Genomic DNA, 16,541 nt, shown 5'->3' on the forward strand with positions numbered 1-16,541 from the left:
GATGACAGATGGTTGATTGACAGATGATGGATGACAGATGGATGATGTAGAGATGACAGATGGATGATAGATGATAGAGATAGACAGATAGAGATAGACAGACAGACTCTGACTTTGTGTACATGGGAGGAGGTCAGGAACTCAATAATCTAAAACTGAAAAAAAAAGTAGTAGAATAGGAATGTTATGCTAATTAGTAATGTAGATAAGCAGAAAACTGAAAAAAACCTAGAAGTGATTATGTCTGGAATCCCTCTGGATTTGGTGACAGGGCAGGATGGGCAGATGACTGCTATTTTGTGTTATACAAATACCACATGGCCTTAGAAAATAGCCATATGGCCTTTCAATTAAGTATTTTTTCATTAAAAATGCTGCTGATGGGGCCATCCTGGCCTAAAAACCAGGTCCAAGTCTGGGCCATCTGCTCTGGGCCACCTCCCTGCCCTAGCCCCGTGGAATGCAGCCTAGGTCCTCCCCTCAGCCCAGCAACCTTGGGCAACTCTTCTGAAAGTGTGGCATGGCACTAGATGATGCTCTGGAGTTCTAAGACAGACGAGCACAGCAGTCATCCAGGCCAAGCCGAATTCAACGGTGACAGAACCAGCCTGTGCAGAGCCATCCCACGCAGTTCTGGGCCTGCTGCCTGCAGGCGGTGGAAGCAGAGCCAAGGGCAGTACACGGCTCTCTCGCCATGCAGCCCTGGGCCCCAGGTCCATGGCACTTTGGCTCAGCCCCAGGAGCCTGGCAGCAACACTTCTGTCCTGTTTTAGGCAGTACTGTGTGCTGTGAAGGAGCACAGAGTGAGGAGGGGGTGGTCTCCACCCACCTTCCTGTCTGTAGGGTCACAGACCAAGGCTTCAAGCTTCAGAGTCTGCAATGTCAGGGAGCAAGGGGAGTGAATCCAGTCAGCAGTGCAGTTATGGGGCTCCTTTGCATCATTTTTTAGATCCTTTCTAAAGAAGAGGGTCTGAGTTCTCTTTGGCCTCAAAGCTAGACTACATCTCTCTGACTAATGAGCCAAGGGTTAAAACGGGCCGAGTGTGACCCAGGTCTGACTCCAGAGGCAGGAGATCTCTCTGCAGAGCGGCTCCCAACATGGTGGCTCCGAGGGGGCTTCTGTCCTTCTGGGCCCCTCCCTCCATCAGTTCCCTTTGAAAGGGATGTCCCTGGGCCACAGAAGGTGCTGAGCTAGGCTCCTTCTGCTGGGCACTGGAGAGAGATGGCCAACACCGTCGGCAGGGCCAGGACTCAGGACACAGAGCACTTAGGAGGCCCTGCTACAATGCGGAAGCAGCAGCACGTGCCAGCTGGCCCAGGGACCACCCTGAGCGCCTCACTCGGCCAGCAGTGCTGATGTCCACCATGGCAAGGGGCACAAGGGACTCCACCCCACAGGGCACCCCCAGCCCCGAACCCAGGCTAGCAGCACAGATGTTGCAGGAGGCACTGCTCAGTCCTCCACGTGCCATCTGGGTCACCAGAAGACCCTGGCCTCATCATACCTCCTGAGGTCCCTGGGTTCCATTTCTGCTCCAAGTGTATATTTCTCTTTAAATAAGTTCAGGAGAAGGATGGCGAGTGTCAGAATGACAACTCAGGGAAGAAGTCATTTGGGTTACAAGTCCTGTAGGGAACTCACCAGCCCAAAGAACTAAGGAATGCTTCACGAGGTTTGTGAGCAGATCAGATCATTACTGTATAAAGCAGATGTTAAATGGAAAGAAACTCACCCAGAGCCCAATGGAAAGACTGGCAAAGGGTAAGAACAGTTTTCAGAAGAGGAGACGCGAATAACTAGCAGGCAGACAGACATGTCGAGCAAAGACAATCACAAGATACAATGTTCCTCTACCGCATCGCAACAATCAAAACTGGGGGCAGTTGCTGGAGTGCCAGCAGGGACAGCCTGTGGGAAGCACCACTTGGCAACATGCACTGAGGTGCTGGAAAATGCCTGGTGGTGTACTGTGCTCATCTGTGAGGACTGCCTCAGAGGGTGAGCTCAGACCTCTTCATTAGCATATGCGTGGCATCATTCACACGCACCACACGCACCACACACACACACTCACACACACACACACACACACACGCATGGGAAGGGGGCAGGAACTCACCTTGCTCCCCCTCCTCCAAGCACCAAGGCGATGGCATTGCCGGTCAACACCCGTGCCAGGCGAGAGAAGTCCGAGTGCCGGTCTGGGGGCCTCTGGAAGACCCGCTCGTACATCTCCACCTGAGAGAGGGGCCAGTAGATGGAGGGCTGGCCCGTGTTCCCATGCATCCTGACCTGAGCAGGCTGGTTTTCTCTGCTCCTGACTCAAAGCTCTCTCTAGCACACAGTGCGATCTGTCTGACACCGACTCTGGCAGCACCTTGGTGCCCAGAATCTCCTGGGAGGAGGCTCTCAAAGGGCACATGGGTGAGTGGGCAGTGCAGGTGGCTGGGCCACATATCCATGGGCCTGGCAGGAGACACAGAGCCCCCAAGAGCTGTCCCCAAAGAGACACCAAGCCTAAACTCCAGCTGAAACCCCGCCAGCCCCAAGGCGGAGGGTGCTCCAGGGCATGGTTTCCTAGGCACAGATGCAGCTGTCAGGATGCTGTCCATTGAGTTGTGGGACCAGGTGGGCTGCAGCATGGGCAGCCTCTGCACTCCTCCCACCCACCCCAGGCTCCTAGGGCTGAGGACACCCTAAAGAAGAGGTGCCTCAGAATGTGTGCACACTTCTGCAAGAAGGAGGAGGCGGTGCTGACCCAATGTCACCGGGGTCCTCTGAGGCCCCAGCTGAATGTGAGAATCTCAGGCCCATCCCTGACCCCTCGCCAGGCCCATATTTCCGAGGTTCTGGCCCTCAGTGGCCCAGCTGTGCCTGTGCCTCCACTATGCTGGGCCCCGCCTCTCTGGGGGGCCTGCCACCATGCTGTGGCCACAAGAATCCCAAAGATCAAGCTCAAGCAAACATGAGCTCACAATCACAGTTGACAAACCCACTAAGAGGCCAGCCACCCATCAGAGCTTCAACGAGTGCAGACGACGGAGAGCCAGATAGAGAACATGAAGGAAATAACTATGCAATCGCAAAGCAAGTCAGGAGAGGGCTGTGGCCCAGAGGCCGGAGTTCCCCCCAGTGGCCCTGCCTGCGCCCAGGCCTCACCAGCTTGGGCATGCTCCTCCTCGAGAAAACGCGGCGGGGACAGCAGAGGTGCAGGTGGCCAGAGCACCAGCTCCGCATGTTGAGCCACTCCACGGTGCGAGAAGGTGCTGGCCCCTCCTCCCGGTGCAGCAGGATCAGCTGCTTCTGGGCACGCACGGCTGTGCTCTCCAGCATCCTCTCCAGCTGAGGGAGGGCAGAGCATGTGTGTCAGGTGACCCAGATGACCCTGAGGACTTGGGCAGGGCAGAGCTGAAGGCCAGGATGGGGCTGGCTACAGAGCTCCCATGCTGGATGCAGCCTCCCAGACCAGCCCCACATAGGCCAGGAGGGTCCGAGGGCAGGGCCTTGGTGGGCGAAGCCCTGGTTCTGTAAACTAGTTTGACTGGCGTGCTCTGCCCTTTGGCTGTCGAAGCCGTTGACCTAGGGGTCTGCCCGGCTGTGTGCCTGCCGTGTGCTGGGCTAGGCAAGCGTGGCTGTGAGGGAGCTACAGGGGTGTGCAGGAAGGGAGGGAGCTGCCTCCGTCCCTGTTTCTCTCACACCTCCTGGAGAACACACACTGTGGCCTTCTCAGATGATGTAACTTGCAAACACTCTCCCTTGCAAAGGAGCATCACTCCCTGCAGAACAGGAACCTGCGTCAGAGACGAGGAATTTTTAGCTGCCCCAGGATCAGAGAGGCAGAAGCTTGTGATGGGAACAGAGTGACGGCACAGAGGAAGGAGATGGAAGATGTGAACTAAAGGCAGGACGAGACTCCACTTTACACCCATGAGGGTGGAAACAGACAGGACTGACAGGGCATAGCCCTAGGCCTCGCCCGCAGCACCAGCACGAGTGAAAACAGCACCCGCAGTGGGGAAGGCAGTTTGGCAGCATCTGGTAAGCCCAAAGACACATCCTCTGTGATCCAGCAGCTCCACCAGGTGGCGACCCTGGAGACACGCCTGCACACAGCTTGTCATAGTGAAACAACCTTGCAGCCCCTTGGCTCAGAAAACACATATGGCAGGGTATTCACAGGAAACTAAACAGCCATAAAATGAGTGAAACTATGGATAGAGCCCTAAAACCTAAGTGTTGAGGCAAAAAGGAAATTTCAAAATGTTATAAAGTAGGGCTCTATTTGTATAAAATTTAGACCTGTAAAACAGTGCTGTACACACACAGCAAAAATGAAACACAGACAGAGGCTCCAACTCTAGAGGCAGCGGGAGGCACAGGGCACCTGCTCTGTTTGGTGTTAAAACCACCAGCAGGTAAACACAGCAAAATGTTCTCAGAACATGGAGAGCAGACATCTGGGTGCTAGCTCTTACCATCCATCCTTTCCTGAATTCTTGAACTATTGCATTCAAAGGAAAAGACAGAGAAACAGATGGGTCTGAGGAGATGGTAGCCCTTAGACAGGACCTGCCTGCAGCCCTGCGACCCCACCCCCTGCCAGGCTCTCAGCCCGGCCCCACCAACATCCGGCTCCACCCACTGGAGCCTGCGCCCCCTCTGCACCCGCCAACTCACCTCGCCCACTGTGGGCTCCTGCTCCCCTAGACCCACGATGAGGATGCAGTCAGCTTGCCGGATGCAGCGCTGGGTCCAGGGCGTGAGTGTGCTGTCTGCCTGGTAAAGCACAATCCGGTGGATGTCCTCCTGCTGCCCCAGCCAGCTGGACAGCCGATACTCATGGATGCTGGGGGCACAGATGCCAGAGCATGTGTAGACATGGCAGGGTGCAGAGAGAGAGGCAGACAGAGAGGCGTACAGACATGGGAGGTACAGAGAGAGGAGGGCGCAGACAGAGGGGCATGCAGATGCTGGGGTATGCGCAGACATGGAGTATGCATTTCAAGGCTGTGCTTAAACCAGCTGAGAGCAAGAAGCTAAGTCGGCCAGCCTGTTTCCTACATGGAGGCTGGTGTACCTGTCCAGAGCAGCAGAGCCAAGGCGCTGTTTTATGTTGTCGCTGGTCAGCAGCAGGACGGGGCCTGAAAACACAACCAATCAGACAACTGTCCTGACAGCCCAGCTCCAGGACACGCATGGCCCGTCCACAGCAGCAGCCCACCCCCAGGACATGCGCGGCCCGTCCAGAGCAGCAGCCCACTCCCAGGACACGCACGGCCCATCCAGAGCAGCAGCCCACCCCCAGGACATGCGTGGCCCGTCCACAGCAGCAGCCCACCCCCAGGACACGCGCGGTCCGTCCACAGCAGCAGCCCACCCCCGGGACACGCGCAGCCCGTCCACAGCAGCAGCCCACCCCCGGGACACACCCCACCTGTCCACAGCAGCAGCCCACCCCCGGGACACGCCCCACCTGTCCACAGCAGTAGCCCACCCCCGGGACTCACGCGACCCGTCCACAGCAGCAGCCTACTCCCGGGACACACGTGGCCTGTCCACAGCAGCAGCCCACCCCCGGGACACACGCGATCTGTCCACAGCAGCAGCCCACCCCCAGGACATGTGCAGCCTGTCCACAGCAGTAGCCCAGGGCCAGCAGACAAGAGTGCCCCCTCCCTCTGCTAGAGATTTGCTCTTCTTAACAGCAATGAGAAGCCTTTCCCCTTTCAATGAGAAAGTGCCTATGGCTGAGGCGACCTTTCCCTCTGCCCATGAAGGAGGCTCTCTGAACAGTGAGTCTGCATGATGCAGAAAAAGGAGCTAGGAGGGCTACACCAGCTCACAGGCTCACCAGGTCCAGGAACAGGCAGCCCCTCTGAACCTCCGTCTCCTCGTCTATCCACAGAGGAGTCAAATCTCTGCAGCACTGAGACTGTGTGTGTTGGGGCAGGGGAAGCACCAGCTTGTACAATGAAGATAATGTCACTTCCCAAGTCTGGACTCCATGTGGCTTAGCTCTGTAGTGTCGAGATGCACATCTTTTCACATTTTTGTGTCTGAAATCAGCACACTTCTTCCATCTACAGTGTTTTAGAGCCAGTGTCCACAGAACAGTTGTCAGAGGCCTGCTCAACCAGGAGGGCCAGCATCAGACTGCGGAAAGGCGGCAGGGATCAGGACAAAAGCCAAGACAAGGGCGGGGCTGGGTCTCAAAAGATGCTGCCTCACAGATGCGCTGGACGGCCAGGGACAAGCACCACGACCCTGAGCTGAAGAGGACCCAGCAGTCGATGCTGTGCAGGAGGCGTGTGGGAGCGCGTAGGAACTGAGCCTTCCCCCAGGGTTTCCTTCCTATACCTGAGCTTCTCCAAGAGCAGACAAGAAATCACTGCACTTTATTTCAACTGGCAGCATCTGCTTTCTTGGAGGCACACAAACTAAGGGTGCCCTGTACACTGGCGGTGACCCTACTGAGATGTGGTAGCCTGGTCTGACCCGTGTGCGTGTACAGCTCTGACTTAAATGCCAGAAACTTGCTGATGCAGGAAGCACTTCCTCGGGGGGCTTGGGGTCGAGGGTGGGCTGCACTGCTGCTCTGTGGGGTGGGGGGTCACGCAGAGAAGAGCTCCAAGCTCAGGCTGGTCATCCTGCATGGGTCTGACAGAGAGCAGGGCTCTCGGGCCAGACTGCCCTGCGTGCCTATGAGGGCAGGCCCTCCTGGGCACCGCAGTGATGTGTCCCGTCTATCCTCTTGGGCATCCAAGACACAACAGACAGGCAGGCAATGTCTGGCTACAGGAACACCCAGGGCCCTGGGCTTGGCTCTATCTGCTTCAGTACACGTCTCCTGCTCTAGGCCCCTGCCTGGACTCGGGGGGCTCTGAGGGCTCTCAGGGAAGTATGGAGCCCCCAAAGGTGGCGCTCGGGGCTCCCAGGGCAGAGGCTGCAGCTTGCACCAATCAGGGCTGTGGTGACTGACCTGTCCCTGGGAGGGGTCTGCTTAAGGCCCAGGTCGGGGGTGGGCCCAGGACAGGGAGGAGATGCAGGATGGCTCATCAGCACCTGTGCTCTGGCCCTGTGGGGCTGGGTGGAAGTGGGCATCTGCCAGGGTGCTGCTCCAGACCGCTGCGGCCTGGGCAGTCACTGCCAGCCTGGCTGCCAAACAGTTTCTTTCCCAAACTCCAGAAGCCAAAGGAAACAGAATGATACCTTCAAAGACGCATACCAGCCTGGACTCTTCACTCAGCAAAAACACCCTTCAGAAGCGAAGGCGCTCTACCTAAAGGCAGTCACCTGACGTTCAGCAAATGCATCACAGCACTGCCATGGCAGAGATGGGTCTTTTTTTTTTATTATTATTCTCCCCAAGGTCCCCCAGTATCTAGTTATATATTCTAGTTGTAGGTCCCTCTGGTTGTGCTATGTGGGACGCTGCCTCAGCGTGGCTTGATGAGTGGTGCCATGTGTGCACCCAAGATCTGAATTGGTGAAACCCTGGGCCGCTGAAGCGGAGCACTGAGCTCAACCACTCAGCCACGGGGCCAGCTTCACCCCCCACCCCCGATCTTTCTAAACAAGGGTTCTGAGTCAGCTGAAGACCTTATAGAAAAAACAAATCTTGACTTCTACCTCACGTCCTAACCAAAACCAATCCCAGATGGATTGTAAACTTAAAAGGAAAGGTAAAACCATAAAGCTTTTAGAAGAACATCTGTGTGATTTTGGAGCAGGATGCAGTTTCTTCAATAAAACACAAAATGCAGTAACAATATAAGAAAAAATTGGTCTACATTAGAATCAAGAACTTCTGTTTGTCAAAAGACATCATTAGAAGAATAAAAAAGCCAGCCACAGAGAGGCACCAGTCTCTGCAATATGTGCATTTCTAGATTACACAGAGAGCCGTCATCAACAGGGACAAGAGGGTCACCCACCTGCCTCCCCAGGGCCACAGATAAACAGGCCTCTGAGTCACCAGGAAATGCAAACGAGAGCCAGAAGGAGACGCCACTGCATACTCTCCAAGTGCACAGAGAGGCTAGGCACACAGCAGCAGAACACACATCTTCTCAAGCACACATAGAACGCTCCCTAGCACAGACTACATGTGAGGCCACAAAAAATGTCTTAAACTTTAAGACTGAAATCATACAAAGTGTCTTTTCTGATCACAATGATATGAAACTAGAAATCAATCACAGTAGGAAAACTGGAAAATTCACAAATATGTGGAAATTAAACAACACACACATAAACAACCAATGGGTCAAGAAGAAATCACAGGGAAATTAGAAAAGACCTTGAGACAAATAAAAATGAAACACAACATTCTAAGACTCACGGGATGCAGCAGGAGGAATGCCAAGAGGGAAGTTTATAAGTGTGTACATTTAAAAAGAAGAAAGATCTCAAACCAACAACCTAACTTTATAGTTTGAGTAACTAGAAAAAGAATATCAAACTAAACCCAGAGCTAACAGAAGGAAGGAACTAATAAAGATTAGAGTGGAAATAAATGACATAGAGACTAAAAAAACAATAGAAAAGAGCAATGGAACTAAGAGCTGGTTCTTTGAAAAGAAAAGCAAAATTGATAAACGTTTAGCCAGACTCATCAAGAAAAAGAGAGAGAGGCCCAAACAAACAAAATCAAAGACAAAAGAGCAGATGTCACAACCAACACCACAGAAATGCAAAGGATCGTGAGACTGCTATAAACAACTGTACACCAACAGATTAGAAAATCTAGGAGAAATGGATAAATTCTAGAAACATATATAAAGAAATAGAAAACCTGAATTGATTGATAATCAGTAATCAAAAAATTCCCAAGAAACAAAAGCCCAAGACCAAACAGCTTCACAGGTGAATTCTACCAAACATTTAAAGAAGAGTTAATACCTATCATTCTCAAATTATTCCAGAAAAATTGGAGAGGAAAGAACTCTTCCAAACTTACTTTTTCCAGGCCAGCATTACCCCGATACCAAAGCCAGACAAGGACAACACAGAAAAAAGAAACTTACAGACCAAAATTGCTGATGAACATAGATGCAAAATCCAAAACAAAATGTTAGCAAACTGAATCCAACAATATCTTAAAAGGACCACACTCCATGATCAAGTGGAATTTACTCCAGGAATGCAAAGATGGTTCAATATCCATAAATCAATCAACATGATACACATATTAACAAAATGAAAGTAAAAATCATACTGTCATCTCAAGAGACACAGAGAAAGCATTTGACAAAATTCAATATCCATTTATGATTAAAAACTCTCAATAAAGTGCATGTAGAAGGAACATACGTCAGCTTAACAAAGGCCACGTATGGCAAATCCACAGCCAACATCATACCTAATGGTGAAAACCTGAAAGCTTTTCCTCTAAGATCAAGAAGAAGACAAGGATGCCCTCTCTCATCACTTTTATTCAACATAGTATTGGAACTCCTAGCCACAGCAATCAGACTAAAAAAAGAAATAAAAGACTTCCAAACTGGAAAAGAAGAAGGAAAACTGTCACTATTTGTGGATGACATGATATTATATATAGAAAACCCCAAAGACTCTACCAAAAAACTATTAGAACTATTAAAATTCAGTGAAGTTGCAGGTTACAAAATTAATATACAGAAATCTGCTGCATTTCTATACACTAATAATGAACAATCAGAGAGAGAAATTAAGAAAACAATACCAGTTACGAGTTCATCAAAAAGAATAAAACACCTAGGAATAAGCCAAGGAGGTGAAAGACATGTACTCTGAAACATTGATGAAAGAAATGAAGAAGACACAAATAAATGGAAAGATATACCATGTTCATAGATTGGAAGAATTAATATTGTTAAAATATCCATACTACCCAAAGTGATCTATAGATTCAAGGCAATCTCTATCAAAATACCAATGGCATTTTTCACAGAAATAGAACAAACAATGTTAAAATTTGTATAGAACCACAAAAGACTCCAACTAGCCAAAACAATCTTGAAAAAGAAGAACAAAGCTGGAGGTATTACACTCCCTGATTTCAAACTATACTACAAAGCTATAGTAATCAAAACAGCATGATAGTGGCACAGACACAGAGACAAATGGAACATAATAGAGAGCCCAGAAATAAACCCATACTTATATGGTCAATTAATCTATGACAAAGTAGGCAAGAATATACAATGGAGAAAAGATAGTTTTTTCAATAAATGGAGTTGGGAAAACTGGACAGCTACATGCAAAAGAATGAAACTGGAGCACTTTCTTACACTAGACACAAAGATAAACTCAAAATGGATTAAAGACGTGAATGTAAGACCTGAAACCATAAAACTCCAAGAAGAAAATATAGGCAGTCAGCTCTTCAACTAGTCTTGGCAACAGTTTTTTGGATATATCTACCCAGGCAAGGGCAACAAAAGCAAAAATAAGCAGATGGGCCTACATCAAACTAAAAAGTTTTTGCACAGCAAAGGAAACCATTAACGAAATGAAAGGCAACCTACTGAATGAGAGAAGATATTTTCAAATGATACATTTGATAAGAGGTTAATGTCCAAAATATATAAAGAACTCATATAACTCAATATCAAAATACAATCCAATCAAAAAATGGGCAGAGGACCTGAATAGATTATTTTTCCAAAGAAGACATACAGGTGGTCAACAGACACATGAAAAGATGCTCAAATTCACTAATCATGAGGGAAATGCAAATCAAAGCCACAGTGAGATATCACCTCACAACTAGTCAGAATGCCTATTATCAAAAAGACAAGAAGGGCTGCCTTGTGGCCAAATGGTTAAGTTCACATGCTCTGCTTCGGTGGCCCAGGGTTTCACCGGTCTGGATCCTGGGTGTGGACATGGCACCGCTCATCAAGCCATGCTGAGGCAGTGTCCCACATAGTACAATAAGAAGGACCTACAACTAAAATATACAACTATGTACTGGGGGATTTTGGGGAGGAGAAGAAGAAAAAACAAGGAAGACTGGCAACAGATGTTAGCTCAGGGCCAATCTTAAAAAAAAAAAAAGACAAGAAATAACAAATGTTGGAGAGGATGTGGAGAAAAGGGAACCCTTGTGCACTGTTGGGAATGTAAATTGGTACAGCCACAATGGAAAAGAGAACAGAGGTTCCTCAAAAAATTAAAAGTAGATCTACCATATGATCCAGCAATCTCACTTCTGGATATTCATGCAAAGAAAATGAAAACACTAATTCGAAAAGCTTTTTGCACCTCTACATTCATCACAGCTTTATTTACAATAGCTAAGATACGGGAACAACCTAAGTGTTCATCAAAAGATGAATGGATAAAAATGACGTGGTGTATATATATATATATATATATAATGGAATATTACTCGGCCATAAAAAAGAATGAAATCTTGCCATTTGCGACAACATGGATGGACATAGAAGGTATTATGCTATGTGAAATAATTTAGAAAAAGAAAGACAAATACTGAATGATTTCACTTATATGTGGAATCTACAAACAAAACAAATGAACAAACAAAACAGAAACAGACTCATAGATGCAGAGAACTGGTGGTTCTCAGAGGGGAGGGGGTTGGGGAATGGGCAAAATAGGTGAAGCGGATTAAGAGGTACAATGTTCCAGCCATAAAATAAATGAGTCACAGGGATGTAATACATAGTATAGAGACTCTAGTTAATAATATTATAACAACTTTGTGTGGTGACAGATGGTTCCTAAACCTAGTGTGGTGATCATTTCATAATATATAAAAATACCAAATCACTATGTTGTACACTTGAAACTAACAGCATATTGTATGTCAATTATACATCAATAAAAAATGAAACCATAAAACTTTATACAAATCGAAGTGTGCAGCATCAGTCAGACTGACGTTCATGCTCTGGTGAGGGTGCTCTTCATCTGGACCTACTGCCTCTCTTTAAAGACAGAAAATGGTGAAGTAACTGAAGGAAGCTGAAATTGAACCATTGCCCAGGACGGCCTCTTGGCTACCAGGGGAATCCAGTCTGGCCCCAGTCAGACCCAACAGGCTTATTAATGATCACTCAATCGAGATATTTTGAGCAACTGCTGTTAATAATTATAAACAACTGAGAGAGACGCTGGGGGTCCACAAATAAGTAGAATATGTCCCCTGCCTTCTAGAGCTTGCTGCTAGCAGGAGAGACAAGACTAGGGCAGAACAGACTCTAACATACCAGAAAAAGAGAGAAAGAAAGAGACTGGGGACCTCAGACGAAGGCCTGGAGGCCACACCAACGTCAGTCTCCCGGCCTGGATGCGGCGCCGCAGCTACGCCACCGGGGGGGGGGATGTGCGTCTCTCTACTATTTGTTGCAACTTCCTATGAATCTATAATTATTCAAAATAAAGTTTTTTTAAAAAAGGGAATAAGCTTTTAGGAAGGAATGCATCTCTACTGTGCAACCTGAAGATGCTTCTGGATGCACCCTGAGCGACGTGGGCAAGGTCAAGGGAAAAGGAATGGAATTCTCTACATCTGGAATATTTGCCATAAAACAAAGAGCGAGACTAATAGGGCAATTAATCCTTTCTGTGTTTTAAAGTTTCATTTTGGGGTGAAAATAACTTTTAAATATTAAATATTTATAGTACTATCTTTCAATTTTATACATCATTTTTATTTGGCATTTATTTAATGCTTTCTATTATCAAATGTCTGTATCAGGTAGAGGGCATTTTCATATGGTATTAAAATATATACTCCTGGGGCCAGCCCAGTGGCACAGCAGTTAAGTGCACATGTTCCGCTTCAGTGGCCTGGGGTTTGCCAGTTCAGATGCCGGGTGTGGACATGCCACCGCTTGGCAAGCCATGCTGTGGTAGGCATCCCACATACAAAGTAGAGAAAGATGGGCATTGATGTTAGCTCAGGGCTAATCTTCCTCAAAAAAAAGAAAAAAAAAGAAAATATATACTCCTGTCACAATATATTGTTGCAAGACAGTAATATAACATTTATTGCATGTATTATTCTATCATTTTTTAAAGACAACCCCTGAAACTTTTAGTATAACCCTATCCCAGAAAATTGACTTACTGTCAATGGTTAGTTACAAATAGTCTATAAAAACTTATAAATAAGTGTTAAGAATATGGAATACTTCATAATTTTGAGAATTCATAAGAGTTCTCAGGAATTTCAATTTCTTATTCTTGAATCTCAAAGTCTAACAGCTGTCAGGAATCTGGAAACACTGCCCAAGCTTCCTGATCCCAAACAAGGGTGTTTTCCATGTGGTCAGCCAATTCCCCAGCCACTGCAGCGTCCCCTCCAAGTAGTGGAGCAGCTGGCATGTGCCTCCCGGGAGGCGCAGAACCCAAGACGGGCTCTCGGCGGGGAGTTTGGGGGTCTGAGCGCCGTGGTCTCGAGCACACGCTCTGTGTTCAGGAACGTCTAAGCGTCCTGGAGGAGCGGGCTGCGTGACTCACACCAGCTGCTGCGAGACACGGTTTCCCCAGTGAGACTGCCCAGAGACGCCTGACAGATGGTCTTCTGCCCACTGCGGACAGTCCTCCCCAGCACCCAGGGCTTAGCCACAAGGCGACAACTGCACTTTCAGAAGAACCTAGAAGGACAGAGGCAGGAGTAGGTGGGGCTTACCAATGGCACTGAGGGCGTGCTTGAGCTCCAGGGCGAAGGCGGTGAGGGGCACGTCCTCCGACACGGGCATCACGGCCACTGTGGACAGGTTGCTGGGGGGGTTCCCTGAGTCCCACTTGCCGCCTGCAGCATGTAGCCCAAACTGGTGACCTGCGAAGCACAGGGAGGTGTGTCGGCCTGAGGGGTCGGGCCGCCACTCGGACAGTGTCTAGCTGTGTCCAGAGGTTGTCAGATGACACCACAGCACAAGTGGCCTAGGACAAGGGGAACAGGCCTGGGTCCTCCTGGTCTCCATAACTAGAGCTTCTCTTGCCCACCTGGTCTCTGGGCCTGCCTGTCCTGCTGAAGAAGCAGACCATACAGCGAGTACCCTTGTTTCTCACACACCCTGGACACTGAAGGGGAAATGGAGACAAGGCATGGCGTTCGGAAAGAACGTGAGGCCCAGAAACAGCTTGAATAGTTCAAATGTTTTGCAGGTGAGGACCGTCCTTTCAAGCGCCCCTCCTGGAGTTCTCCACCACTCCCTCTAGAATCAGCCAACAGTGTGAGCCTTTACAAGGTCGACAGACATATTTCTATTGTCTTGTCTGCATGGGGCTTCCAGACACCAAAGGCAGGCTCAGAACAGCCCCTGGGGAGGTCAGGGCTGTGGCCTGGAGGCAGGAGCCCGAGCCTGTGAGGGGCAGTCAGTGCAGGCACAGCCTCCTGCCCCTGAGACCACAGGCTCTCCTTCCCTAGACACTGAGGCCCAGGAAGCCGTGGTGCCTCCACAAGCCCTACCACAGCAGGCATAGAGAAGGCAGGGTAAGTTTATTTGCAACAACCAAGTCACTTCTTGGCGAGTGGCATCTCCTGTTTTCATGGAGGTGGCCAAGGGGGCAGCCTCATCCCTCCTGTCACCACATTCCAGTCAGATCCTGGTCTCCTGGGGTCTGGACAAGCCGAGGGCTCTCTTCCTGGCTCCCTGACTGCTCGCTCCCCCAGCCTGCTACACGCTGGTGCCTGGCCTAGCCAGCCATTCTGGCTCCCACACAGACAGACCCTCTCAACCACTAAAGTTCACGGCCAGACACAGGTAGTGGCCACACCAGAAAGGCCCAGCTCCTCCAAGAGGGCATCCATTTCTCCCTCTGCTCACCTTGCTGCTGCAGGGCAGCAGTTCCTGAGCAGTGGAGCATGGGTCCCTGTACAGCCTGACCCAGAAGCCACCTGGTAAGATGCAGGACAGCAGAGAGAGGAGGCTGCTAAGAGCTAATCTGGGGGCAGGGAAAGAAAAGTGAGCTGGTCACTGGTCACACACAGGGCAGCAGAGGGGTTCCCTTTCACTGGCTCTCCTGAAGTTTTCCTTGCTGAATCCCCTTCCTCTCTGTCTTTCCCAGTGACCTCTGATGTCAGAATCCTCCATTTAAGGTAGAACCAAAGGGGGATTCTATTGCTAGTTTTGTGTAGCTCTTTGTTAGCCTTTAAGAAAGGTTCTTAGGAGGTTCTGGTTCTGGCTAGAGGGAGATGGAGCAGGCACATCCCACCTAGCCACTGCCAGGAGACGTAAGGAGACCCTGACTGCAGTGCTCAGGAAACGCAGGAGAGTGCAGAGAGGAGGGTGGATCAGCTAGGGACCCTGACTCAAAGGAAGACCACCCTACTAATGCCACAAACGCAGCAGTGCCCCCCTCCCAGTTACGGCCAGGCAAGGTCCATCCCTCTCCCTCCCCATCCCCACTGGGTGCTCCCTCCAGGGAGACTTTCTGGGGGGCCCCCTTCACTAAGCAAACACTAGCTCCCCACCTGCATGGAGGGCTGTAGACACAGGAAGGTGGAGCCCCCCAACTCTCCATGGCCTGCACTAGCAAGCAGAGGTGACACTCTAACTAGAAGGGGGAGATCACAGAGAGGAGGGAGGTGGAGAAAGGAATCCTCTAAAGCTCATACGAAGTCCTGGGCTCACCCCCAAGTAGCCCATGCATGAAACCCGCTGGAAGTGCACAGCAGAGGCTCTGAGAATAGAACACATGTGGAATACTAGCGGCCTTCACTCTGGCTCTGGGTAGCGCACAGGCAGGGAAGACCACAGTGATTCTGCAAAGACCTTGAGAATCAAACATTCAAACAGCCAAGGAATGAGGCCAGGAGATGCTCTGTGAATATATGCACACTGACAGTCTGCTACAATAGATTTAATTGGGAACCAGAGTCTCTTACAAGAATACTCAAAATAGAGCATACAACCCAAAACTACCAAGTATACCAAGAGCCAGGACAATCTCAGCTAATGTGAGAAAAGACAATCAACAGACAAAAGTGACAACATGTCACAGAATTTGGAATTACCTGACAAGAACAATAAAGCAGCGATCATAATCAGCCAGAAACAGCAAACATGAACAGTCTTCAAACAAATGCATAAATAACCGAAACAAAAATCTCTCTGGATGGGCTTGAGAGCAGAATCAAGAAGACAGAGAAAAGAGCAAATAACTTTTAAGAAAGATCAAAAGAAACTACTCAATCTGAACATCACAGGGAGGAAAAAAGATGGAAAATGCCAAGAGTGTCCCAGAGACCTTTGGGACAACAACAAAAGGTCTAATATTTGCATTATTGGATTACCAGAAGAGGAGGAAGATACAGGGCAGAAAGAATATTTGAAGGAAAAAAGGCCAAAATCTTCCCAAATTTGGTAAAAGATATACACCTACAGATTCAAGATGAGCAAACACCAAACAGGATACACCCAAAGAAATTCATGCCCAGACCCTGCAAAATCAGATTTATAAAAAACTAAAGACAAAAGCATCTTGAACACCACCAGAGAGAAAGGATGCACTACCTCACCGGGAACAGCTCAAACGCCAGCACCCTGCTAGGACAGCGCCAGAGAGAAAGGACGTGCCAGCT

The 16,541-nt window shown here is 49.3% G+C and overlaps 1 protein-coding gene across 5 annotated transcripts in view; it reads right to left on the minus strand.

Moving 5' to 3' along the window:
* PNPLA7 (patatin like phospholipase domain containing 7) overlaps window positions 1-16,541 on the minus strand; it is an 86,214-nt gene that overhangs the window by 13,852 nt on the left and 55,821 nt on the right. For all 5 annotated transcript variants that reach the window (XM_046670116.1, XM_046670107.1, XM_046670084.1 and 2 more), the window contains 5 exons: window positions 13,644-13,793; window positions 5,079-5,142; window positions 4,679-4,847; window positions 3,161-3,343; window positions 2,121-2,239 (listed from right to left, as the gene is read on the minus strand). In XM_046670116.1, coding sequence (XP_046526072.1) covers window positions 2,121-2,239; window positions 3,161-3,343; window positions 4,679-4,847; window positions 5,079-5,142; window positions 13,644-13,793 — 685 coding nt within the window. The remainder of the gene's footprint in view (window positions 1-2,120; window positions 2,240-3,160; window positions 3,344-4,678; window positions 4,848-5,078; window positions 5,143-13,643; window positions 13,794-16,541) is intronic.

The sequence above is a fragment of the Equus quagga genome, chromosome 1 (assembly GCF_021613505.1).
Source record: "Equus quagga isolate Etosha38 chromosome 1, UCLA_HA_Equagga_1.0, whole genome shotgun sequence".
In the NCBI taxonomy this organism is placed as follows: domain Eukaryota; kingdom Metazoa; phylum Chordata; class Mammalia; order Perissodactyla; family Equidae; genus Equus; species Equus quagga.